At 45.3% G+C, this 27,945-nt stretch overlaps 1 protein-coding gene across 18 annotated transcripts in view; it reads right to left on the bottom strand.

Annotated features, from left to right (window-relative positions):
- LOC118097577 (uncharacterized) overlaps window positions 1-27,945 on the bottom strand; it is a 77,402-nt gene that overhangs the window by 33,112 nt on the left and 16,345 nt on the right. For 4 of the 18 annotated variants that reach the window (XM_060269116.2, XM_088658604.1, XM_060269122.2 and 1 more), the window contains 11 exons: window positions 27,679-27,726; window positions 26,504-26,823; window positions 24,249-24,334; window positions 22,117-22,157; window positions 20,630-20,773; window positions 20,328-20,462; window positions 9,829-9,879; window positions 9,378-9,446; window positions 8,864-8,941; window positions 7,463-7,528; window positions 5,265-5,321 (listed from right to left, as the gene is read on the bottom strand). In XM_060269116.2, coding sequence (XP_060125099.2) covers window positions 5,265-5,321; window positions 7,463-7,528; window positions 8,864-8,941; window positions 9,378-9,446; window positions 9,829-9,879; window positions 20,328-20,462; window positions 20,630-20,773; window positions 22,117-22,157; window positions 24,249-24,334; window positions 26,504-26,823; window positions 27,679-27,726 — 1,095 coding nt within the window. The remainder of the gene's footprint in view (window positions 1-5,264; window positions 5,322-7,462; window positions 7,529-8,863; window positions 8,942-9,377; window positions 9,447-9,828; window positions 9,880-20,327; window positions 20,463-20,629; window positions 20,774-22,116; window positions 22,158-24,248; window positions 24,335-26,503; window positions 26,824-27,678; window positions 27,727-27,945) is intronic. The other 14 variants (XM_060269119.2, XM_088658605.1, XM_035140554.3 and 11 more) reach the window with 11 other exon arrangements.

The following is a 27,945-nucleotide window of genomic DNA, read 5'->3' as shown; positions in this document are numbered from 1 at the left end:
CCATTAAACAGGGTGTGGAAGACACAGAACGTCAAGCAGACCTAGTCAGGTCCCCAAAATTTCTAATCAGTGAAACCAGTAGATGCCTCACCTCCCAAATGCCATACATAACCAACTTTGAAATCCCAAAACAGTGAAGGGCCTTCACTCTGGCCTGTTGATAGGCTCTCCCCTCAGCCATTCAAGAAGGCCATTATAGGAAGACACCATACAAGGAGAGGAATACGCATGTGGTTTTGGGCAGAACAAGCCTTTTTACATTGCCAGTACTGTAGACATACGAGCCAGGTTTATCCTGCCTATCCTGCACAAATTCCCAGGAGGTACAGAAGAACTCAGCTGCTCCCTACCGTGTTTCTCATATTATAAGACATGTCTTATATTTATTTTTTCCTCAAAAAAACACACTATGGCTTATTTTCAAGGGATGTCTTATTTTTTTCCTCCTCCTCCTGCTGCAGCCGGCATTGCTACTGCGCCTATCACTATGTCTTATTTTCGGGGTATGGCTTATATTCCTTGAATGCTTAAAAATCCTGCTATGGCTTATTTTATGGGTATGTCTTAAAATATGAGAAACAGGGTATTACTCCAGGATGAAAACCCAGATGTTACATAGTCAGTTGCTTGAGTTTGCGCTGCCACGATGGATATTTGCCGAAGGATGCTTTGTGCTACAAACCAATCTTAAACTGAAAACAACCTTTCTCCCTCCTCTATATGACATCCTTTTATATATTTGAACATGGCTATCATATCACCCCTTAACCTTCTCTTCTCCAGGCTAAACATACCCAGCTCCCTAAGCCGTTCCTCATAAGGCATCGTTTCCAGGCCTTTGACTATTTTCATTGCCCTCTTCTGGACACGTTCCAGCTTGTAAGTACCCTTCTTGAACTGTGGTGCCCAGAACTGGACACAGTACTCCAGGTGAGGTCTGACCAGAGCAGAATACAGTGGTACTATTACTTCCCTTGATCTAGATGCTATACTCCTATTGATGCAGCCCAGAATTGCATTGGCTTTTTTAGCTGCTGCATCACACTGCTGACTCATGTCAAGTCTGTGGTCTACCAAGACTCCTAGGTCCTTTTCACATGTTCTGCTCTCAAGCCAGGTGTCACCCATCCTGTATTTGTGCCTTTCAATTTTTTTGCCCAAGTGTAGTACTTTACATTTCTCCCTGTTAAAATTCATCTTGTTTGCTTTGGCCCAGTTGTCTAATCTGTTAAGGTCTTTTTGAAGTGTGATCCTGTCCTCTGGGGTATTAGCCACCCCTCCCAATTTGGTGTCATCTGCAAACTTGCTCAGGATGCCCTCAAGCCCATCATCCAAGTCATTGAGAAAGATGTTGAATAAGACTGGGCCCAAGACAGAACCCTGTGGCACCCCACTAGTCACTACTCTCCAGGATGAGGAGGAGCCATTGATGAGCACCCTTTGGGTTCGGTCAGTCAGCCAGTTACAAATCCACTGAATGGTAGCATTGTCTAGCCCGCATTTTACCAGCTTCTTTACAAGAATATCATGGGGCACCTTGTCAAAGGCCTTGCTGAAATCAAGATAGGCTATATCCACAGCGTTCCCTTCATCTACTAGGCTTGTAATTCTGTCAAAAAATGAGATCAGATTAGTCTGACATGACTTATTTTTCAGAAACCCATGCTGACTTTTAGTGATCACAGCGTTCCTTTCTAGGTGCTCATAGACCGTTTGCTTAATGATCTGCTCTAGAATCTTTCCTGGTATTGATGTCAGGCTGGCTGGACGGTAATTGTTTGGGTCCTCTCTTTCCCCCTTTTTGATAATAGGGACAACATTTGCCCTCCTCCAGTCTGCTGGGACTTTGCCTGTTCTCCAGAAATTTTCAAAGATTATTATATATACATTATATACATATCCCTCTTGCCTCTGAATCAATGCCCCAAATTCACTTTTTCTTAAAAGGCTTTCGCATAAAAATTACAAGCCTCACCTATTCCAGTTTTAATTGTTAAAGTCTCTCCCTCCTACCCTTCCTACTCATTTATCAGACAGCAGAAACGTCCTCTACCTGCCTTGTTTTGGAACGGTTGACCTCTGAGCAAGGATAGGTTGACTTGCGTTCTATATAGCAATCTGTGGCTGGTTCAAAATCACCCCTGGATAATCACAGAGACTAGGAGTCTGTTTGAAGATGAACCTTATGCATAGTGTTATCTTCATCCCACAAAGGAACAGCGTAAGCAACTGATATGAGGTGTTAAAACACAACCTGATGCTGCCACCACACACACAAAAACCTTATCAAACCTAACCTTTATTTCCCCCCCTGAGCCTTACTTTGATAGTGTGCTGAGCCAGGGTTCCGCTCGTGCTCGTCGGGAGAAATGGCTGACCCGCAACATCTCTCCTGACTCCCACAGGGAAATTTGGCGGCTGCTTGGGGAGCAGACAGTCTCCCTACCCTCCCGGGATGACGGGAGGGGCCGCTGGCCCGCGAATGCCCCTTAACCCACTCCGACCCTTCAGGGGGGGCCTGGGCCGAGCACCCGTGGGGGCCGGAACTCCTGGAGGCCACCCTGTTTGTGCACGAGTCCAAGATTTAAGAGGAATAATTGGATTTAAATTCATGGACATGCTTCAAATGAAGAGGAGGAGGACACTGCCAGAAAATTCAGCCTTTGAGTGATAAAAGAGTCAAGGAAATATTGTATTAAAGAAAGAAAATACCACGTTGGACCGAACAGAAAGGGAAATGAACTCTTTTATTTTTATGTTTCAAGATTACACTTAACACCTTCCCTGGATGGACTGTCTAAAGTACCTAGAACAAGCGAGAAGTTATAAAAATATAAATTGTGTGGATATTGAAATATATACAATAGAGCAGGGGTCCCCAGACTACGGCCCCCGGGCCGGATGCGGCCCAATTAGCCTCCCAATCCGGCCCGCGACAACCCCCGCCACCCGCTGCCGCCGGCCGCTTACGGCGCGCTGCGCGGCGGCGATCTTCAAAATCGGCAAAAAATCGCCGAAAATGCTTTGTGCGCATGCGTATGGGCCTCTCCCGACCCAGAAGAGGTCATTTCCGATGCACTTCCGGGTCGGGGGAGGCCCATACGCATGCGCACAAGCGATTTTCGGTGATTTTTTCCGACCGTGTGCGTGTGCGCATGCGCACGGGCGCGCACTCCCCCGCCCTCCGGCCCGCTGCGCGCGCACTCCCCTGCTCTCCGGCCCAAAGCCCGGTAAGTCTGGGGACCCCTGCAATAGAGGATTTATTTGAATTTGTTTAGATAAGCCTGTAAGATGAAAGCTTCCCTAAGGTGGTTATATCAACAGCTGGAGCTTGTTAAAATTCTTTGTGGACGGTTTTAAGAAGATTTACAACTTGTGACGCACTTTTAATTGAGCTCGCTAAAAATGGAGGCCGGGGAGTGGAAAGCAGTCAAAGGGCGGGGGGAGCCATGGGCTTGCCATAAGATGTGTGTTAGTATCTGGATTTGGCTGACCCTGCCTGGAAAGACTGCGAATCCACAACCAGAGGAATTAATGAGCAGAAGCCTGGACATGACTTATTGGATCTTTAAGGTGGTGTCTATCCGTGATAAACTGGGTGGAGCTTGGAAAATATCCCAGTCTGGAAAAAGAATGCAATGATTTATGGGGAAGCTGGACAGAAAAATCCTCACAGAAACATAGGCTTTGTGGTAAATCTCGCCTGAAAACATTTCAGAGGCTGTTAGAAAAGATCTGTACTATGTTGGATTAAAAGGGTTGGAAAGAACTTGGAACTTTGATTAGAATGGCAGCAATTATTGATAATCAGAACCCTCAGAATTTGAAGCATGGGGAAGTAAAAATGTTATAATTTGGCATAATATTTGGTTTAATAGATATATATTTGTATAATTAGGAATAATTGGTTTGATATGATTGATTTGTAAGTGAAACTCTAATAAAAATTGATTTTAAAAAAAGAGATAGTATGCTGAGCCAGACCAGAATCCTAACAAAACAACAACAAATGTAGAGCTTGTGTGTGTCATAGATTGTAGAATTGGAAGGGACCCCAAGCGTCATCTAGCTCAACCCCCGTGCAATGCAGGAATCTCACCTAAAGCATCCATGACAGGTGGCCATCCAACCTCTGCTTAAAAACCTCCAAGGTGGATTATCATGGATTATGAGTGACTATTTGGACTTTAGAACAAAGACGGCAGTAGACAGTTGCGAGAAAACCCCAATTTTTGAAGCATGGGAACTCCAAAATTTTATATGATTTGGCATAATATTCGGTTTAATTGATATGGATTTGTATAATTTGGAATAATGGATGTGATATAATTGTGTTTTAATTGGAAAATTAATAAAAATAGATTAAAAACCTCCAAGGAAGGAGAGTTTACCACCTCCCGAGGGAGACTGTTCCACTGTCAAACAAGTCATACTGTCAGAAAGTTCTAGTTACAGGTAGGTCTGTTGGTCTGAGTCGAAACAAAATAAAAAAATTCCTTCAGTCGCACCTTAAAGACCAACTAAGTTTTTATTTTGGTATAAGCTTTCGTGTGCATGCACACTTCATCAGATACACTGAAACAGAAGCCACCAGACCCTTATGTATATTCAGAGGGTGGGGGGTGGGGGTGATGGGAATGGGTGATGGGCTGATAGGAGTGGTAAACCTGTTGAAACCTGTCAGAAAGTTCTTGATGTTTAGCTGGAAACTTTCTTGTAACTTAGAATCATAGAGTTGGAAGAGACCACAAGGGCCATCTAGTCCAACCCCCTGCCAAGCAGGAAACACTTAAAGCCATTTGTTCAAGTCCTACCCTCCAGGACAACTTCTGAGATATTTGAATATGGCTATCATATTTAAACACTGGTTTGGGTCCTAGCCACTGGAGCAGGACAAAACAGGTTTGTTCCCTCTTCCATGTGACAGCCCTTCAGATATTTGAAAATGGCTGTCATATCTCCTCTCAGTCGCCTCTTTTCCAGGCTAAACAGACCTAGCTCCTTCAACCGCTCCTCATAAGGCTCAGTTTCCAGACCCTTGATCATCCTGGTTGCCCTTCTCTGCACATGTTCCAGCTTGCCAACATCCTTCTTAAATTGTAGTGCCCAGAACTGGACACAGGATTCAAACAAAATAATGTATGCGGGTTGGTCTAGACTTGTGTAAGATACTTTCCAAGCTGATATAGTTGACTGCTAAAGCTGTGAGACAGAAAGGTCCACCATTATACTGTGTAAGACAGAGCTCCCTGTTGCCTACTTACCCTTTGTCTTACTGTAGGGATGCCTCCAGGATCCCGTTCCATGGTGGGTTTCCATTTCTAGAAAAAGGGAGACAAAGAGGTGGTGCGGTGAGTAAACAGAAATGTTCTGCATTTGGAAAGTCCCATAAAATTAGAAGAGAAGAGCTGAGAGAAATACAGGAGAGGCATGATTGAACAGGCTTCCCTAACTTGGTCAAATTCAGATAATTTGCAAAGAGATTCAAATCACAGTTGTGCCCATTCCCAAGAGGCAACCACATGAAATGTTTGTGGGACCAACATCAGAAGGAAGCATGGCAAAAACCATCCAAACCAAGCAACTCAGTCTGCATGCTCTGCAAAACTTTAAAGTCAATCTGACACACGAACTCCCCAAAGTTCTGCAACTGGAAGTCATTTGTAGTGGAATTCATCCCAGGCTCATTGGCAAAGAGCATTTCCCCACACTCTCAGCAGAAAGATCAGCCAAATAGCTAACAAAATGGTCAAAGCCTGGATTCAAATACCCAAGTAAAGCTTAAAATTAGGACAGTAGGGACGGCATAAGCCCATATGGGAAGTACTCAGCATGGGTATTGCTGTTAACACACACATATGTCTACAGCCAAAATCCAGTGCGGTCGTGTCTATAAGTCAATGCAGACACGTCACCTACCCCTTGGCAGAGACAGCATCAGAGAAGAAACACAATATGCCTATTACCATATTTTTTGTTCCATAAGACGCACTTTTGTCCTCCTAAAAAGTAAGAGGAAATGTCTGTGTGTCTTATGGAGCGAATGCGTGGTCCCTGGAGCCGAATTGCCCAGGGGCAAAAAGCAGATTGTGCTTGGTTTGTTTGTTTTTTAGAAAGAGCTAAAGGCTAACAAGAGGGGAGGAGGGTGTTTAAAGGAACCCGCTCAGCAGCTGATTGCAAGAGATCTGGGAGGGAGATAAGAGACGCTAGCTCCCTTCCCGGCCCCTTGCCCAGGCCTCCATTGTTGTGTTTCCCCAGCTGACATGTGACTGGCTGATTAGATTATCTGTCTGGAAACTGTAGAAATGGCTCCCTTTCCTTTCCTAAAGAAAATGCAGAATTGTGAGTTGAACCCCATAAAAACAGGATTTTTTCCCCTTTGCAAGGTAAGCTCAACAACTTTGAGCTGATCCTCAACAAATGGAGCTTTCCCCCTTTGCAAAAAAGCTGCACAACTGTGAGCTGATCCTCAACAAATGGAGCTTTCCCCCTTCGCAAAAAAGCTGCACAACGGGGCTTTACCCCTTTGCAAAAGAAGCTGCACAACTTTGAGCTGATGTTCAAAAAAATGGAGCTTTCCCTCTTTGCAAAAAAGCTGCACAACTGTGAGCAGATGCTAAGAAAACAACGGGGCTTTTCCCATTTGCAAAAGAAGCTGCACAACTTTGAGCTGATCCCAAAAAAACCAGGGCTTTCCCCCTTTCCTCCTCTAAAAATTAGGTGCGTCTTTTGGTCAGGTGTGTCTTATGGAGCGAAAAATACAGTAACTGCACCTCAACCCAAGTATTTTACTTTTATTGACATATGGTGGTGAAACACGTCTTATGGGCATAAGAGGAGCCTGCTGGATCAGACCCATGGCCCATTTAGTCCAGCATCCTGTTCTCACAGTGGCCAACCAGATGCCTGTGGAAAACCTGCAAGCAGGAAGCAATGACCTTCTCCCTTCCTAAGATTCCCAGCAACTGGTCTTCAAAGCATTATTGCCTCTAACTGTGGAAGGAGACTACAGCCATCTTAGCTAGAGGGTCATTGATGCCCCCCCCTCCTCCTCTTCCTCCTCCTCCTCCCGGAACTTGTCTAATCTTCTTTCAAAGCCATCTAGGTTGGTGGCGATCACTGATTCCTGTGGAAGTGAATTCCACAGATTGACTATGTACTGTGTGAATAAGTACTTTCTTTTACTCTGTCCTGAATCTTCCAACATTCGGCTTCACTTGATGTCCCCAAGAGTGAGAAAAAGCTTTCTCTATCCACTTTTTCCATGCCACGTGTAATTTTATAAACTTCTGCCACGTCACCCATTACTCACCTTTTCTCTAAACTAAAAAGGCCCAAACGCTGCAACCTTTCTTCCTAGCAGAGCAGCTGCATCTTTGCTCTAACAGAATACCCACATGACCCACAAAAATGTGTGCTGCAACACAAACATTTTTGTAGGATCCAGCATCAAACCACTTACTGTGGTAGCAGAGCGCTTTCGACGATGGCAGCTTGCAGCAAGCTGGGCCTTGGGAAGGGGCCCATCCTGGCAGCCAAAGAAAGGAAGAAAGGAAAGCAAGTGAAAGAGTGAAGATATCCCCACATGCTCAGAGTCATCAGAGGCAGACCCAGCCTGAAAGCTCAGTCCAGGAGAAAGAAGAAACAGGACACCTTTTTCAAAGGAGGACAGCTTCCTGCAAAAATGGAGAACTGCAGAAAGTGAAACTCAAGAGATGTATGTTGCATCTCATATCAGTCTTGGGGCAGGAAAAACCAAAAGCCTCAAGTGAAGGCCTAATGCAGGCAAGATACAATGAAGGAGTAAGATCCAGGTGTTTCTGGATTGCTTCTTGAGCTTAAAATTGTGCCTATTTTCCCTCGGCTTTTTGACTCAATCTTCCTGCTTCTATAAATTTCCATAAATTCCTCAGTTCCTCCTACTCCCAGTTATAGCAACCAAGTATGATAACAATTCACAGATTATTAGCGTACTTGGTTGCTATAATGTGGAGATTCTGACTAAACATCAGGAAGAACTTTCCAACAGTCAGAGCTGCAGGATAGTGGAATAGACTCCCATGAGAGGTTTCTCCTTCTTCTTCAAGGTTTTTAAAGCAGAGGCTGGGTGGCCATCTGTTGGGAATGATCTAGTTGAAATTCCTGCATTGCAGGGGGGTGGACTAGATGGCCCTTAGGATCCCTTCCAACAATTTTATGCTCACCTCTACTTGCAAGCTTGCACTCCTGCCTGCCCCTCCAGTGCTGTGCCAGGGCCTATTCTCCAGCTCAGCACTCTAGGAATATAACTAACGAGAATCAGGAGAGGCACATGCTTAATGCAGAAGGCAGTAGCGTATCACCATCATCCTGCAGCACGCTCTGCCAAAAGAAGATTGGCCACATTTGCTCTCATTCTTTCATTAAGATCCAGTTGGAGGAAGCCACAGCACACCACATTTGCAGATTATGGACAGCGTAGCCAAACTTGCTTTACTGTAAACTGCATTTCAGTCTCTCACTGAATACAGTGGAACCTCGGTTTATGAACACCTCGGTTTATGAATTTTCGGTTTACGAACGCCATGGACCCATCTGGAACAGATTAATTCACTTTCCATTACTTTCAATGGGAAAGTTCGCTTCAGTTTATGAACGCTTCAGTTTATGAACAGACTTCCGGAACCAATTGTGTTCATAAACCGAGGTACCACTGTAATGCGATGGCGGTGACCAGCTAGCAGTAGGTTTGACAAGTCTTCCTCCTATTATTAATATCCCAAATGAGCACGGAATGGGAGACCAGGCAAGCGCATGCCGACATTCTGCAGGCCTTCCAATCACATCAGCTCAGACCCTCCATTATGTCTCGTTCCCCACTCACTGTGGATGCTGGTGGTGCAGCTGACAGCCTCTTGTGGCGTCCCCTTGGGGCCCGCTGTACCTTGGGAGCTGGCCCATCCTGGCAAGCACAGGGGGAAAGAGGGGGGAAATACAGGAACAGATAAAGGCATACCCAAAGCTAAGAGATGAGGAAGGACTTCTGACACCAGGCATATAATCCTAAAAGATTACTGGTAAAAAACACACCATTGTGTTCCATCATCCAAGGAAATGAGAGGGATATCCTAGGTTATCCTAACAACCCTCCAAGATGACAGACCAAAAAAATCAACTTACTGGCCAAGCAGGCATTGAAATCCAGGTCTACCCAGTTCATAAATCAAACTCTCCATTATCTGTCTGATCAATTGGGCATTCTGACACGCACCACTCCCAGGCTCATGATATGTGGACTTGAGGTGGGGGGAGAACTTGAGTCCAATATCAGATGGACTGTGTGCAGTCACACATTCTTGCCTCTATCCTGAGCTGCATGCAGATTCAGTACCACTCACTGTCACAGGTGCTGACTTCTTCTGCTGGCGCCGTGCTGGCGTAAAGGTCTCCTCTGTGGAGAGGACTTCCTGGTGTCAAGCAGGAAAGAGACAGAAGAGGCCATCAGGCACAGCACCCACTTGCCAAGGGATGAGGCGGAAAGGAGACACCAAGAACAAATACAGACCCAGAGAAAGTCATGCCCAAGGTCTCCATATCACACCTGATGGCTAACCACACACCAGCTAGTCCAGCCATCATCAAAAGAGGAACATGAGATCAGCCTGCTGCTGCTCGCTACATTAGCCTGCCAAGCTGCAGGCCCTCCCCATGACTGACTGATGACTGAACAAGAGGGGAAAACATACCATTGGCAAGAGAGGCGCTTGGAATAGAGGAGCACACCATCCACAGGAATGGAATCAACTAAGAGAGGTCAAACCCAGAGAAGGCAACACAGGAGGGACTTACTACTGTAAGCTTCTTCGTGCTGTAGCCATCTTTCTTGGGTGGAATTTTTTTCTGAAAGGATCAAGAGATTGTTAGTACCAGAGCTACAGGTCACCATTGGAGATCAATGCAAATCTCAAAACACACAACCCAAGGGTGTGTGCGACAGGAAGGGCAAGCAGAATATTCACAGAGCAAGCTAAAGCCTTTTCTAGAAGAGGGATGGCCCAGAAGATGGGAGAGCAGTCTCCAGGTGTGGTTAATTCTGCACTGACCATGAAAAGTGACCGTTCTCATCAAGGATAGCAGAATCTGGCAACATGTATAAACAGTGCACATTACTCACATTTCCATCATCCCTTGTTTTATCTAATATTAAGTATTTCCTTATCATGTTTGAGAGCAAAGAGCAATGACCTTCTACCCCTCCTCCTGAAATGCTATAACTAGTCATGTATAACTAGCTGGCTCGGCCACACGTTGCTGTGGGTCATCCCTGTGATTCCCCCCACCCTGTCCCAATCCATGACGTAACCCGCCCCTCCTCCCTCCAACCCCCTGGCTCATCCCTGTGTTTCGATAGGACACCCTTCCCTCTGTTTTCCCCGGGGAGTGTTGTCCCCTCCCCCCTGTATCGCCATACATTGGCCCCTGCGCACGCACCGTGAACATTTTTATATATTTAAATTTTAAAAATTGGAAATAAGAACATGAGAAGCAGAGGTTATTATTGTTTAATTTTATTTTTGGGGCTGTTATTTATTTTGGTGGGTATTGTATGATTTGGGTGTTGTGTGTTTTGGGAGGTGTGTGTGTGTGTGTTTGTTATTTGAATTTTCTAATTTTGGAGTAGGTGAACCCAGAGAACTACTTTAATAATCCCGACCGGGGGGGGGGTCAAATAGTGAAGACCCACAGCCCCGTAGCAACAGAAGGCGGGTTCCGAAGCGCCCGAGCTGTTCGGTTCCATAAAAAACCCAGGAAGTGGCAAGGGGAAGGTAGGAGATTGTAAATCGGGAGGGGGGGAACTGGCCACTGCAAATATCCTAGGACTTAAACTGGGGAAAGAAAGTGCCCCCTTGCCGTGCCCCCAAGTGCGTTGCTGTGGGTTATCCCCCCCCCCCGGGCCTAGTGGGGGCCTGGCGGCTGGCAGGGGCCTACATAAAACAAAGGCTGTGCTGCGGCCTGCGATTCAGGTGCTTGCCCTCTCCCCCCTGGGTCTAGTGAGGGCATAGCAGCCTGGCAGGGGCCTAGGGCCTGGTAATGGTTTCAGTTGCTTGGTTGATGATGTCATTATATGGTGCCACCCTTCAGAGCTTTTGCTGGTGACAGCGTGCAATCTGCCTTTCTATTGGATGCTGCTGGAGTCTTCAGAGCTTTTGCTGGTGATGTCTAATTTGTGCGCCACTTTTTTGCGTTTAATCACTACGGTATTTAAGGTATGAAAGCTGTGGTTTTTTGGGGAAAAATTATGTCAGATCTCTCACTGATGGGCAAGGTACGCTTTGTCCTAATTTGATGCAATTTGGTTCAGCGGTTACGGAGAAAGGCTGTGACCTCTGCGTGCTCAATGCCCACATAGATAGATAGATAGATAGATAGATAGATAGATAGATAGATAGATAGATAGATAGATAGATTTCACAGCCATAAAGGCTAGAAACTGCCAAAGAAAGAAAGAAAGAAAGAAAGAAATTGTCAAGGAACTGTATTCTGTGATAACCATACCACTGTATGGTTAATTAACTACTGTAATCTTAACTATGGTTAATAGAAACAAGCCTACTTCAAACTATAGTTTATGAAGCTGGCTTGTTTCCTCTCTTCATAGTTAAGATTAAGCTATAGTTAAAGGTTTGGACAACCTACTAATCTGTGATTAATAAAACTGAATGTTTGGATCTCCTCCTCATGGCTTTGCCAATGCAGGACAGTAGAAAATGTGTGAGTTTGGGATGGGAGAGGAAGGAGGTTAGGCTCATTCCTGTGTTACGTTTGCTACATATTTAGGCTGCCTGCAGGAAGGTAAACAGTGTTTCTGTGCGCTGCTCTGGTTTCCCCAGAAGCAGGCTAGTATGCTGGCCACATGACCCAGAAAAACTGCGGAAGCGGACAAACGCCAGCTCCCTCGGCCTTTAAAGCAAGGTGAGCACCGCAACCCCAGAGTCGTTCGCGACTGGCCTTAATTGTCAGGGGTTCCTTTACCTTTTTAATGTTGCTCTCAGAGCAGAGAGACCAACTATGGATCACATCAAATTGATGGTTATGTCAGGAATTTCAACGTATGCCATAATATTTAAAGGGGAGATCCCAACTCATCCTAAATGATCCAGAAGTTGAGTATCCTTGGAAGTAAAGTGAAGCATGGAGTAAAAAAAGTTACTATACCATGTGGCAGGCATGGCCAACAGGTCGATCGCGATCTACCGGTAGATCCCCAGGACGTTTCTGGTAGATCCCGGGTAGATTGTGGGTTCTTTAGTGATTGCCAGCCTAAAAGAAAAGAAAGAGCTCTCCCCCTAAAAAAACAAAACCCTCAAGAACTCTTGTCTCTCTCCCACAAAAAAGCTCAATAACCATGGGCAATTGCAGGGAGAGCTCCTTCCCTCTTTCTGATACAGAGCTTACCAGTATGTGTGTGACTGTGTTAGTGCAATGGAAAATGATAGCAGTAGTTCAGAAAATGAGATAGAATAAACTGTATGTATAGGTTGTGTCTTCTGTTTCTTTCTTTTTAAAATCACTACTCAAAGGGTAGACCTTCTATGTAGCTTAAATATTGAGGTTTTCTTTTCCCAAGCAGCGATAATGTGTAAGTGTGGTGTCAGATCCCTAAAAAAAAGTCAACAACAACTTTGGGGTTCCCCCCCTTAAAAAGATGATGAGTGGTTGTTTGATCTGGCTTTCCTTCCTGATTTCACAGGTAAACTTAGTGATATGAACCTTGAGCTACAAGGTAAAGGTAAATGCATTGGTGACATGATTAAAATAGTTTCATCCTACAAAACAAAATTTAAGCTAATGATGGCTGATCTTACAATCAAAATTTTTGATCACTTTCCTAATATGCAGGACCATCGGGGGGGGGGGGAATCCTGACTTTGTTTTTCAAACAGAGAAATATGTGGTTGAAATTGGTTCGGTTATTCTGGAGTTAGAAAAAAGATTTGGCGACTTCAAAAAAATTGAATTGTAGAGTACATGTCATTTCCATTCAAATCTGATTTGGACATTAAAAAAATTGCTGTCACTATCAGTACAAATTACTCATTGTGGAAAATATCTTTGAAAATGAGATATTAACTCTGAAAAATGACATTTTTCTGAGGGCCCGTGCAGAAGAAGAATTGTTTTGGAAGTTTGTGCCCAGACAGAAATTTCCAAATTTGAGAAGATGCAGTGAAATTTTACACTCATGTTTTGGTTCTACTTATTTGTGTGAATCTGCATTTTCATATTTAAAAATGACAAAGAGTATGCAACGTTCAAACATGACAGATGAGCACCTTAAGGATTCCCTGAAGCTGGCCCTGACACAGAACTCGCGTGGTATCAAACAGTTGGTTACCAAAATGGTGATGCAGGTGTCATATTAAGAACGGATGAAGGCATGTATGTTTTAAGAAATCTTGATAGGTAGGTTAATGGAGTGGGTAAAGGAGTTTGTGAGTGCTTTTATGCAACTCTCTCCCAAGAAATCTCTAAAAGTTTCTGTTGTCCCCCATAAGAAAAGTATTTGGGCAGTGCTCCCCCCAAAAAGGTTACCAAATCTGGTCACACACACCCTTTCCTTCTCCCTAAAAAAGCTCAACAACTTAGAGCTGAACCCTCCAAAATGGGGGTAGATCACCGCCAGATTTTAATTCTGAAAGTAGATCAGTCTCTTGGGAGTTGGCCACCCCAGCCATATGGGATTCCTTCATAGTCTATCAAGGATTCCTCAGGGGGGGGGAGTAGCAGTAACCAAGATTCCGCCAAAAGAAAGCTTGCCTGTGACTTTGATTTTCCCCAGCAATATGCAGCTGCACGAAACTGTTTAAAATTTATTAGGCTACATAGACAGTTTGCCCAGGGCAACAGTAAGTCTCAAAATACAAGGCCAGTATTTCTGAGGAACTCACTCCACAGATAAGGAGAAAGGGATATTGGAAAGTAGAAAGTGAAAGCAACCAATTTAAGTCTTTGATCTTTCCTTGTCCAAGTAACATACACAATGTCGGCCACTTCATTTCAACAGTTGTAATAGTACTGGAGATGATAAAAGCATCCGTTAATAAAAGATCTGTTCTTTCGTGGAACAGTGAGCCAGCATTTCATAGTTGCTGTTGTAAGTTATTTGAGGCAACGTCGATGTAAGCTTCATACAGTAAACTCCCACAAAGGGGATAAGGAGTGAATATTTATTCATTAAATGCCCCAACACCTCAAAGCCATCCAATGAATTCAATAGGCCTCTTGCTATAACAAATATATATCCTTACCCTACCTGTAGAATTTGTCACCACTTTACTTTTAGATGCCTTTGTGAGCCACTTTTTAAAGGCTATTTAGTAGCCCTAGGTAGGACGGGTTATATCAGCAACTATATAAACAAAATAAAAACAACCCAATACCCCCTGCCACCCAAAAAAACACACATTTTAAAAGAGCATAGGATGTCAATCAAATCAAACAAAGGCCTGGTTAAAAAGGAACATTTTTGCCTGGAGCCTAAAGGGATATAATGAAAGTGTCAGGCAAACTTCCCTGAGGAGAGCATTCCATAGATGGGGAGCCACTGCAGAGAAGGCCCGTTCTCGTGTTGCCACCCTCCGGACCTCTCAATGAGGAGGAGCACGATGGAGGGCCTCAGATGATCTCAGGGACCAGGTAGGTTCACATGGAAAGAGGCGGTCCTTGAGGTATTGTGGTCCTGAGCCGTTTAAGGCTGTATAGGTCAAAACCAGCACTTTGAATGGGCCTGGAAACTAATTGGTAGCCAGTAAAGTTGGACCAGGATCAGTATGAGATGTAAGCTACCTGGCCACTGAATTCTGCACTAGCTGAAGTTTTTGAACTGCCTTCAGAGGCAGCCCTACATATAACACATTGCAGTAACCTAACCTTGAAGTTACCAGAGTGTCCAGAGAGGGGCTTAGCTGGGCCACCAGCTGAAGCTGATGGAAGGCACTCAGAGCCACTGAGGCCACCTGAGCCTTGAGCAACAGCAAAGGATCTAGGAATACCCCCAAGCTATGTACCCACTTCTTCAGAGGAAGTGTAACCCTATCAAGAGCAAAAAAAATTTAAAAAATCCTTCCAGTAGCACCTTAGAGACCAACTAAGTTTGTAATTGGTATGAGCTTTCATGTGCATGCACACTTCTTCAGATACACTGAAACAGAAGTCTCCAGACCCTTATATATAGTGAGAGGGTGGTGGGAATGGGAATTTGACTGATAGGTGTGGAAACTCGTTGATGACTGTTAACGACTGCAATTGGTCTTACAGGAAAAAGCCAGGGATGAGATGGCTAAAGATAGCTTTATCATGTATAATGAGATAAGAATCCAACGTCTTTATTCAGACCAGGTCTCTCCATGGTTTTAAGTTTGGTAATGAGTTGCAGTTCAGCCAGTCATATCAGCTGGGACCACCAACACCCTGAGCCATTTGGAATCCCACTGGATCCATCAGCCTCCGCGGGCGGACCTTCCTAATAGGTCCCCCGCCTCTGTGGAGGGGGAAAGGTGCTGATATACTAAATCTCAACAGGAAGTGATCTGACCATGACAAGGGACTGAAGTCAATGTCCCCTACTTTCAAATCACCCTCTTCCTCCCCAGTTGAGAAAACAAGGTCCAGAGTGTAGCCTGGCATGTGCGTTGGGCCGGTGACATGTGGGGACAGCCCCATGGTTGTCATAGCAGCCATGAAGTCCTGAGCCGCCCCACAGCCAGTTGCCTCAGCATGGATGTTGAAGTCTCCCAGAACCAGCAGTCTGGGAGTCCTCACACCGCCTCTGAGACCAGCTCTGTCACCTCCGGCAGGAAGACTGCTGGGCAGCAAGGCGGGCGGTAAACCTACAGAATGCCCAATCTGTCACGATTGCCCAACGCCAGGAACACACACTCTAGGACCCCCCCCCCAACTGGAAAGAGAGCATGGAGATAGAGAATCTCTATAGACCACAGCAACTCCCGCTCCCCAACCCTCGAGTCTGGCCTGATGCTGCACTGAGTACCCAGGTGGGCACAGCTGCTCCACCCTGTTCACCCACCCAGTTCCAGCGATACAGGCCAGATCAGCCTCCTCATCCATAAGGTAAGGGAGATTTTATTCTGGGCTGACCTGGCATTTAACAGCAGCACTCACAGACCCGAGGGCTGGCTGATATGACAACCACAATTCCCCAGGTTGGAGGAGGGACTGGCACACAGCACAGTCACTAACTGCCTGGGCTGTGTGCCCCTTACCTGGCCTGCCCCTGCTCTCCCCTGCTCCTCTCCTCCCAGGCACATCCCACCAAGTACCCTTACAACCCAGGTAAAAACAGGAAAAACAGGGGCCGGGACCAATTTAAAAGGATATGAAAACACTTTAAAATAAAAATAAAAACTACAGTGGTACCTCGCAAGACGAATGCCTCGCGATTCTTTGTTGCCTCGCAAGATGAAGCTTTCTATGCCTGCGTCTCACAAGATTATTATTTTTTGCCGCTTTTTCTTTTACCATCTGCCATTTGTTTCCACAAGACGAACATTTTCGTAAGACGGCACGACCCGCGGAATGAATTATTTTCGTCTTGCGAGGTACCACTGTAGTTGTGTGTTCTTTCTTAATCAAGAACCTCTACTGAATGCTACAGTGATTAATGGCTTTTGAATTTTTCTAGCCATCAATGGAGAAAGTTGACTTGAATGAAATGTCATGGGTTCAAGTTCTCAGAATTGTCACCCTACACTGAACCACAAGAGAAGACAAGAATCAGAAGCAACATTCCAGGTGGAAGCTGAAGTCTGTGAAGGGCTTTTGAGCTCAGAACTGCTTGTCAAGTTTAACTCACTACTTCAAATCAAAACTAAGACATCTGATAAGCCTCAAATATCTAAAGGGCTGCTGCATGGGCATAGCTGTCAAGTTTTCCCTTTTCTCGCAAGGAATCCTATTCGGCATAAGGGAATTTCCCTTAAAAAAGGGAGAACTTGACAGCTATGTGCATGGGAGATGGAGCAAGATGTTGATGGATCTAGACCAGGCATCCCCAAACTTCGGCCCTCCAGATGTGTTGGGCTACAATTCCCATCCTCCCCGACCACTGGTCCTGTTAGCTAGGGATCATGGGAGTTGTAGGCCAAAACATCTGGAGGGCCGCAGTTTGGGGATGCCTGATCTAGACCAAGCCCTCTGGTACTGACACCTGCGAGATGTTCAGGAACAGAACTTCAGGAACAGTAACTTGAGTTGTAGTTGCCTTTATGATATACAGCAGGGCAAAGCACAGCTCTCTACAAGTTATTATATACAGTATTGCAATACACAGCTCTCTCATCTAACACACACCAATTAGCTCCAAACACCAAACAACTCCAAACTCTCCAAACACTCTCCAACCTTGGAGTGTCATGCTGCTTATCAGGAAACTTTCATCCAATCACAGCCTGTTGCTAGGCCTCTCAGTTGCTGGGCAAACTTTTGTCACATACTCCAGCCAACTTGGAACGCCCTCCCACCAGATGTCAAAAAGAAAAATAACTACCAGACTTTTAGAGGACATCTGAAGGCAGCCCTGTTTAGGGAAGCTTTTAATCTTTAAGAAATTAGTGTATTTTAATATTTCTGTTGGAAGCCGTCCAGACTGGCTGGGGAAACGCAGCCAGATGGGCAGGGTATAAATAAATTATTATTATTATTATTATTATTATTATTATTATTATTATTAGCTGCTTGCTGCTAGCCAGCTTTCTAATTGCTTCTTCAATGCTGCCTTTTTCTCTCAAACCTGCTCCAGAGGGAAAGAGCCAAACCAATGGGTTTAAAGTTACAAGAAAGGAGATTCCAGCTGCTCCAGTAAGAGCTGCTCGACAGCAGAACAGACTCCCTCAGAAGGAGGGGTACTCTAGTCTTCCGGCGCGGACTGCCATGCCATGCGGTTGTTCCCATGATAGCGGACTCCAACCGTGCAGTTAATTAAGGATACTATGAGAGTAATTATCCTTGTACCCCCCCCCCGGGTCGGGGAGGGTGAGCTTTCATTGGCGGATTGTCCATTACCTGTCTCTCGCTCCAACAGAATGTGGGGGGCAGGGGCCCTGAGAGCTTGGCCCTGCATGAATCGGAAATTCTCCAATGTGGCTGCCATGAGTAGGAGTACTTCTGTTTTTTAAGATAAAAAAATATGGACTTAAGAAACAGGTGTGTTTTGGAAGGAGGAGACATGATAACCTGCTAAATGAATCAGCCACTGTGTGCCAAGGTTTTGATCTGGAGAGGACTTTGCTGTAACAAGATTCTTATGTAAGTGAAAGGGGGCCTTCTGTTCTCTTTTACATTATATTTGCTGATTTATGATCCGGCAAACCTTCATTGAACATGAACTAAGAAATTATTAATGGATTGAGTTTACTATTGGATTACAATTATAAATGGAAAGCAAGAGGGACTTTACAAAAACTTTAGAATCTACCTACGTAGTTCTTCAAATGAAAGACTGTGTGAAATACTGTGATGTTTGGACTTATAATTTTGGTGAGACATCAGCTTGTTAGAAGAGATGGGAAGATTAAAGAACAAAGAGCTGGATGTCGGCCCGGAACCATGGCCAGATGCCAGTATATTCTTGGCTCAGGAAAACAAGATGGCGATTGCTCGGATGCAGTTGGAAAAAACAGCTCTTCAAGGGAGACAGTGCGGAAGGCAAATGATTGAATATAACATGAAAGGAAGTACAAAGGAAAAATATTTACACACATAAAACTACAGGCTTTAAATCCCTCTTGCAAGTTAATAGATATAGATTTTTTGAATATAAGTTAAAGGCATTACACCAGTGGCTGCAAAAATAGAAGAAAAGATCAAGATCAGAATTGCTGTATTTGGATTATATATGAGACTATGTGCAGGACCTAGGAATAATTACCTCCGGAAGATCAAATCATGGGAAGTCACCAAATTTGTTTAATTTGGAATGTATAATTGGCTTTATAAATTGTATTATGATTTGACATTGTAATAATGTGGCCCAAATTGGAGTGTTATTAATGAAAAATTAATTTAAAAATTAATGAAAATTATATTTAAGAAGGTGGGGGACTTCCTTGGAGGTTTTTGAGCAGAGTTTGAATGGCCATCTGTCATAGGTGCTTTAGCTGTGATTCCTGCATAGCAGAGGGCTGGGCTGGATGACCCTAGAGGCCCCTGCCAACTCTATGATTCTATGACTTAAAGCGGAATTGCACAGTAATTGGGGAGTTGGGATGAGTTTATTTAAATCATGCAGACATCCAGGTTATTTTTTCAGATGAAAATGTTTCTAAGTTCTCAAACTTCCTTTAGTATCAGTAATAATCAAGCTATTGATCTTCATACTAGGCAAAATAATCTACTCACAGAATTTCTGGGTAGCATTAGTTGATTTTGTATTATATTTTGACTCCTGTAGGCTGCTTTGATGGGCATTGCCCAGAAAAGCAGCCTAGTAATGTTATAACATAAAATAAAGATTAAAAAACACAGTACAAAAAAGTCAACTAGAAGAAAGAGGATAACTCCTGAGATATCGGTGGGTTGTAGGGACTCAAATCTACATGGCAGGGACATCCTCCAAGAGTCTGTTTCTGAAGCAGGCCACTCAAAGCCCCTTCTCAAAGACCTTCCATCTCACAACTATTAACAGCAGACTAACTTCACTGGTTGGTTCCATGAAAGGCACTTTCCATTTCCCAAAAATATAATTGTCATGAAGACAGAAGCTCTCAGGCAACGGCATTACTCCACAAAGAATATTCATCTACCTTAATTTCAAAGTTGGGAACCTGATAAATTCAATAAGCATCACACAACTGGAATGCAAGCTACATTGTGTGAAACATGACTGTTGCCTTTATGAACATACAACTAAAAAGAAAGAGAATCCAAGAGAATTTAACCATTATCTCAGTAACAGCTTTAGGGCACAGAAATTGGATTGACAAAATGCATGTTTTTAGGACTTGGGAAACACTCTAAAGAAAGCACAAAAGGCAATCCTATAAAACCATTAGGTGCAGTGAATCAAAGATTATTTGAACAAAACATTTTGAAAGCCGTATATAAGTCAACCCAAACTTGCAGGGGTCCAGTAAAGGTGCAACAGCAGAAGCACGTTGCCTAAGATAAAACCACGTCATAACCAGTTTTGTCCTCACATCCAGGGAGTGTCCACTGCCCCCATTGCCCCCTTCTCTTCCTTTCACACCCATCCTGTTTTTTGCTCAGTGCCCTGATGGAAGTACAACAGACTCTCATGGGATGCAGAACCTAGTCAGGCCAAGCATACTCACCTTGCGTTTAAGGCAGCGGCGCTTGAGGCATTTCCATTGCCGCTTCATGCCTGGTTTCTGCCTCCGCAAGCAGATGCGGCAGCTACCGCAGTCTTCAGTTGTCTTGCAAGCCTGACACATACCACATTCAAGGCCCTGCAATGGAAAAGGGGTGCGGGGAGAAAGGAAAGAGAGAGAAAAGGACTGTTAAGGCTTGAAATGGCTGCCAAGTTCGTTTGGGGCAGGGAGGCCAAGAACAAGGAATAGCAGAATTTCTGGAAAGCGACACAAGGGAGGAATAAGCAAGGAGCAGCCAGTGGTACCTTTTTGACAATCTTCAAGCATCGGCGCAGCAGACATTTGATGCCAATGCGGAGCTCGGGGCTCTTGGCTCGCAGGACACACACACTGCAGATGCCGCAGTCCTGAGACATCTGGCAGGCTTGGCACACACCACAACCAATTTGCTGCAAGGGCAGAGGGTAGGGGGTGAGGAGGGATTCGGGGAAGGCAACACTATGAACCCAGAACCTCCAAGCTGCACCGTGAGCCTGTCCGCCATCCTGGCTGGACCCAAATGAGAGCACAAGAAAAGGACACCATCTCCAACCTCTAATACAAACTCACCAGTTTAACGTATACTGTAATAAGTCAGGGTTCACATAGCCCAGTGCCATCTACTCAAGCAGCAGCTCTCAAAAGCTCTCAGACAATGGTTTTTTTCTGAGACCCTTTACGCAAAATCCTGACTCAAGATGCCAGGGACTGAACATGGGACCTTCTGCCATACAAAGCTTTGTCACTGAACTCTGCTTATCACACATCTATCCCAGTCTTTCATGTCATATCATCCAAGAGAATAGGCAGCTTCAAGTCCTCCACTGCTATCTGAGAACTGGAGACACGTCCCTTTCCTCTGCTAACAACCCTAATGCTTTCATCCATCCCAGGGCATGGCCAAGTCTTGCTTGTTCTCTGAAAGGGTTACTTGAGTTTTCAAGCCTTTTCCAAAATGAATATCCCATCAATCAACCAGCTGGGAGGGTGGCATCTTAAAGCTACCTGTCCCTCTGTCAACTGAAGGCAGAAAGTGTTTTTAAGAAAATAAAACATAAATATACACTTATCTCTTAAATCCCTACTGCACAGGCACAGGAGGATTATAAAGCACTAAAGGGTTAGGCATGTGCAAGTCACTGCAGGCCAGCTGGCTAGCCAGGGGCACTTTTAAATAGACACACACACACACACACACACACACACACACACACACACACACACGGGTTAGAAACGGAGATAGGAAATCAAGGAGCTAAAGAGCACCTTAAACTGAGGTTATGACCCAACAACAGAATGCCTAGGAGTGCTTTTTTATAACAAGAATACAAAGCTGGAAATAAATGAACTGCAGCTAAAACCCTGCCCACCCCCCTAATATTCTTAAGAGGGCCTCTGCTCCGGTCCTTAGAGAGTAGCTGGAAGTGGGGAGGCAGAAAAAGGTCCTCCTTTCCTTCCACTTTGCAGTTTTCATCTGAAATCTTAGGCGCAGTACTGCACCCAGAGCTCAAAAACTGCTCACACTAATGAAATCCACAGTCGCAAAATGCACCCAGAACAAAGCTCAATCACTGACACCCCCCCCCAACTTGCAGCAGCTAGATAGCAGGCGTTTGGCAGTGGGGCAGAGAGATTGTCACAAAGTGTAGAACCTGATAATATAAAGCAGGGTTTACACACAGAGACACCATAGCCCCCTACTTCAACTCATATTTCTAAGTAAACAAAAATGTTGTTAAGCCTTAGATCTTACCTTGTAATATCTCTGCTCCCGATTGAAATCTCTTCTCTGAGCTGAAAAGAGGAACAGGAAGAAAAGATTAAAATCTGTGCAAGAAAGAGAAACATTGGCTCAAAAACCCAGTGCTAAGGAAGTCAGTCACAAGGAAATAATTCAACGTTAACCGATAAGCTACCAGGCATATGGAGTGAGCACCAATCCAATAGTCCCACCTCTGGCATCTTGCCATTCTTCTGAACAGTGATGTGGGGGGGGGGTATTTGGGGGGGGACAAATTGCATTTACATGGCTAATCTAGATAAAATTTTCTGATGCCCTAGAGCAGGTATTGAGTGCCTGTGGCCCTGCAGGTGCTGCTGAACTATAACTCCCATCACCCTGGCAAGCATGGACAATGGCCTGGGATAATGTGAAATGTAGTTCCTGTCCTAGAGAGTTATCCAATTTAGCATGTCGATTTTGCTTGCATTTAGTAAATAAAATTTTGAAATAGCCAAGCCTGCCTAATATGGCATTTGCAATTTGCATCCATTAATTTTTACTAATGATCATATGAAATGGAAATTTTCCACAGGAAACCATTAAAACATTCCACATCACTGCTTGTTAGACAAAGCAGCTGAGGAATGAAGTAAATGAAGGCAAGGAAAAGGTCTCCCAGCCATGTTTCTGAAGCATAAAATCGACCCTCCTCTATAGAAGGTGGCACAGAAAGGGGCTCACACAGGGAAGGCAAAGCTGTGACCGCCCAGTTGTTGCAGGACTCCAAATCTCATCAGCCCCAGCCAGCAGGGTGAATGGTCAGGGATGATGGGAGTTACTGTCCAACATCTGGACAGCTTGCAGGTTCCGCATCCCTGGGTTAGATGAGGAAGAGGAAGAAGGAGTTTGAAAGATACACAGAAAGCAAGAAAAGACCCTTTAGTATTAACAGGTATCTTCCCCTGTGCAGATTTCCCAAGGTGGAGCTCTGTGCACCTTCTTTAACTGAAGCAAGATCTGCATCAGTGCAGAGCAGGATCTTTTGGGCTGCAGCATCTACCCTTTAAAAACCCCTATCCAGGAAAGTGCTCTACTACTTCACTACTAGCCTTCACATGAGAGCTCTTTTTTTGGGGGGGGGAATAACTTGCCCTGTCTACTGGTGTTCATGTAATTACTAGCAAAATACTGTGGCACTTTGGGTACAGCATAACAAGGGCTTACACTGCAAAGACCCTGGCTGGGGTGCATTCCCCAAAGGACCATCCCTGGTTTGACTCCAACAACGTCATCCTGTTAACACGAGGACTTCCCATTGTGCAACAGCCTCCAGAGCAGATTTTGGGGCAGAGGGCACTGGACTCCCACCTGAACTCCCATCATTCCTGATCACTGGCCATGCTGACTACGGATGACGGAAGATGGATAGCAGCATCCCGGGGGGGGGGCGCTAAGGCTCCCCACCCTGCCATAGAACTGAATGGCTGGCTACCAGTCATTAATTACTACGTGAGAAAGTAATTGGGTCCTATGACATGGGTCATATGACAGAACCTAAATTCAGCCCTTGCCCACCCCAGTCATTAACAACCATCAGTGCACAGAGGAAAACAGACTCAAAATTCATAAATGTACTTTTTTTTTAATTCCCCAATATATTGTACTTAATGCAGATTGTTTTACTGTGAGCCACACTGTGAGCCAATCATGACTGAAAAGCAGGACATAAAAAATAAAGAGCAAGAATTCTCTGCTTAGCTCTTATTTCATTCAAAGACTTATCAAAGTCAGACTGCTTTCAGTATACTGTTCCAACCATGCTTTTGGAAAGCAGCCAAAAAGGGGTTGGGGGACTCGCATCAAGCGACATTTGCAACACTGCTTCACACAAGGCAATGTCAAGAGAATCAACTGCGCAAAACTCCAAGAAAACAGTGGCTTTGTTTAAACAAGCAATGCAGAAGCCAAGTGGCAACAGAGCTTAGCTGAGTGGGAGAGCCCATGTATAGGTTTGCAGGGTCAGGATTCGGCCATCTGGCATCCTTAGCTAGTAGAACTCCATTATTCTCCATTGTGGAGACAGAGCACAGATCGCCTCGGACACTTAGGTTTGACTTCCGTGGACTTGGGGTTGTGTATCCTGCTTTTCTCTAAGTACAAACCTCTGCAATCTGGGCAGAGCCACCGGCAGCGTCTCTGGGAGGGGAGCATCACTCCTGGGAACTGGCCTTGACAGCTGGCACAGCATCTAGAGGAAGAAGAAATGGGAAAAGTTAGGAGCAACAGTCCCAAGAAAGCAACTCCAGCCCTATATGCTTCTTATGTGTTTGCTTAGGATACTTATATCCCACTCTAAAGCCCCAAGAGGCCCTCAAAATGATTCTCGCGACACAAATGTATATAATTAAGTATAGCACTGAGGATTGAAACAACATGGTGCCCAAGATTGTTCCGATAGCTTTCTTGCCATCGTCCCTGGTCTTCCTTGCTAATGCCCTTCAGCCTTCAGACACCAAAGCCTACCCTGGACTACCAAAGCAAGGAGAACTCAGCCAAGTGACTAGAACATGATGGAAGCAACTTTATTTGCTTCTCAGGCATCTGTAGCTGACACAAACTGGGTAGGAAGTGATGCTACAATTGCCCCACTTTTAGAAGGGATTCCATACGCAAGGCCTTGAGCAAGCACTTGGCACTGAATAAGAGGCATTCAGTTGTGCGGGGTGGGTGGATCGCGGGGTGAACTAGATTTTGGTGGGGTGGGTGGGGGGTGGATGTAGGTGGGGGGTGTTGACCCCCACACCCCACCCAGGGGAGGGGTTACGTATCCCTGACCCCTATTTCGGTTGTCCCTATCCCACCCAGGGAAGGCGTTACCTATCGTGGGGTGGGTTTGATTTTGGTGGGGTGGATGTCGGTGGGTGGATGTCGGTGGGGTGTGTTGATCTCAGGGTCTTTATGTCGGTGGGGTGGATGGGGGGTGGATGTCAGTGGGGTGTGTTGGTCTCAGATCTTGGATGCGGTCTGTCTGTCTCCCGGGGTGGTCTGCTCCTTGTTGGTGGCGGAATCTGGTGAGGGTGCGGCCTGGGACGGCGAGAGATGGGGAGCGGCCTGTTCTGGAGGCGGCCAGCTCCCTGGTGGAGGCGGAATCCGTGGAGCAGCCGGGGACTGTGGAGCAGTCTTGTCCATGGCCGCTCTGGGTCTCCTGGGGCAGGCAGGGACTGTGGAGCAGCCTTCCTCCGTGGCTGTTGCACGCTCTCTGGGGTGGCGCGGGTCCCTGGGGAGTGGCCTGCTCTCGGAGCGGGCTGCTCCCTGCTGGAGGCATGGTCTCCAGGGCGTGAGGGATTGTGGGAGTATGTTTGCCCTTTGTTTGTTGGATGTCCACTGGAGAGTGCAATTTTTTTACATAATAAATCCAGGCTTCTACCTGTCCTAGGTGTGTCATCTGGCCATTGTAAGTGGATAGAGACACTTCCACATGCGCATCTGATGTTGTGGCCAAATTTGAGGCCGATCGGGCAAGCGGTTTTGGAGAAAAGTGTGGCCGTACAAACATGGACCTTCTCCATTTTTTAATATATAGATAGCCTGCCAATCTGGTTGGGTTGCCCCAGCCACTCTGGGCAGTTTCCAATACGTATAAAAACTTAACAAAATAGCTTTTATATTATTCTCAAACATGAGGGAACAGCTATAGTTTCATCCCAGCAGGCTTTGATTATCTCAAAATTAGTCACTACTAGGTCCATAACATTATAATTAAGTCTGCTTAGCACCACCTGCCTGCTATCTTAAGATGTAAAGAAAAATTCCAGACTTTGGGGCTTCAATATAACATCCAAGCTTTCTCTTTCTATAGGACATACACTCTGTACCAGCAAATGGTATGGAGTTTAAGAAAAGTTCTGGAAACTGCAAGCACTTGCTCACCATTTTGTGACATTTTATTGGTCCTTATAAAGCTTTACCCCCACTGTGATTTTGGAACACTCACAATGCCTGCTGTTATTTGTATGTGTTTTATTCAATGGTGTATCTTGTTTTATCTTATTGAGCACCACCCTGGGCTCCTTCTGGAGGAAAAGCAATTCATAGATGCAATAAATAAATAGCAGCTCCTTCAACTCAAGTATTGCTGAACACTCCTGATAAGAGAGAATGGCTTGCAAATGTTCAAAGTCTGAAGCCTCAGAGGGATGGGAATGGAACAGAGATGTCAACCCCTCACAAAAGTTCTAAGGTAGAGCAGAAGATTTGTGTGTTTTAAAAAGAAGCACGAGAATCCACCAGATTTTTGAGAGCATCCTACTGATTATAATCATTTGTTTTCTTTAGTCTCAGTGATTCCTGTCTTGACACTGAAATAGCCTGGGCTCTCCACTGCCATAAGAGGAAAGCAAAAAAGGGAGATGCTCACACTACAGGTTCCTCTGGGTTGGCCTCTTCCACTGTCACACTGCCCATTTTTCCCGGAGGAAGGAGGGCTGGAAGATGCTTCCGACATCGGCGCTTGTGGGGCTTCATGGCTGGCTGGTCTACAGCAACTAGAAGTTCTTGCTGCTCAGCCAGAATAGCAGCAGGTGCTTCTACTGGCAACTCCAGTTCCAGTTTGGGGGGTTTCTGGTCCAGAAGCTCCTTGTCTGGAGGCTCTTCAAACACCAGCAAATCAGGAGGCTTCTTGAGTGGAGGAGTGGCTGCTGCCAGAGGTGGAAGATGCCTTTTACTACCCTTTTTGACCTATAGAACAAGAAACAGGCAGTGTAGTCTAAAGCAATGGTTTGCAAAGCATGAGCCATACCCAAAGGAAGGACAGCTGTCAAGGAGATTCATCCTTCTCCTCCACCTCAGTGCCTATAAGCAGGAGTCCTATCTTTCCCAATACAGTACATAAGGCTCCATCAATTTCCCTATGAGCTAATTAGCAGAATAAAAGAATGGGAGCAGCCACAGAGCAACCCCCTTTTCTAAACACTTCCTGCTTCCCTAGAGTTTCAAAGCCAGGGAACTTAAACCACTCACCAGATCCATTTGGCATTCCTCTTTGCTGAATGCAGGCTAAGTGCCCAAGCCAGCATCATCATCATGCAGGCTACTGCCTTTTACTCTTCACGTCAGAGATCCAGGCTATAATCTTGTAGCACGTAACTGGGAAAGGCTACTAAAGCTGTGTACTCACAATTATAGCTTAGAATCCCTACTTTGCTAATAATTATGCATGAAAAGCAGGGGAGACAACCATCCTTATGGAGCACAACAGGAGGCAACTAAACCATGTTAAGCAGTCCTGGGAACATGCCTCACTTACCATCTGGGCAAGTTTTGGCTTTGCCACCAGGTGGTTCCACCCTTGTTAAGCCTGCCAAAACTCTGCTTGGAGGTTTAAAAACACAAACACATCCCAATAATTCCCCTTCCAAAGATACCATCTGGGAAACTTCTGCCCAGCTATACAAAAGCAATCCCCAACAGCAAAAAAGGAAAGCGGTTGTGCTGATAGCTTCCTTCCTTCTTCATCCTCCCCATACAGTATAGGTCTTCCAGATGACATTCAACAGCCAGTCTAGATCTGGCCTCAGCAGACAGCACACTCACCCGCTGATGGCCGCCTCCAGTGGGTGGGAGGGGTTGGAGGAGCTGGGGCTGCAGCAGGAAAAAGCAGTGGAAAAGGAGAAGACCATTAGGTTCCAAGTGCTGCGGGGTTTATGAACTAGCAATTCTTTGTCTGCTGGACTACATTGATACCCTAAGCTTATGAGGTAGAAGACTTGAACTTTCATGCACATCTAACCCAAAGAACCATCTGTAACCTTAGAGGCCTCCTAACAAAACTGACCAAGAGCAGGTTGCACTACACCAAGG

This window comes from Zootoca vivipara, chromosome 15 (assembly GCF_965207765.1).
Source record: "Zootoca vivipara chromosome 15, rZooViv2.hap1.1, whole genome shotgun sequence".
In the NCBI taxonomy this organism is placed as follows: Eukaryota; Metazoa; Chordata; class Lepidosauria; order Squamata; family Lacertidae; genus Zootoca; species Zootoca vivipara.
The sequence above is the reverse complement of the archived record's forward strand: the minus strand, read 5'-3'. Positions and strand labels throughout refer to the sequence as shown.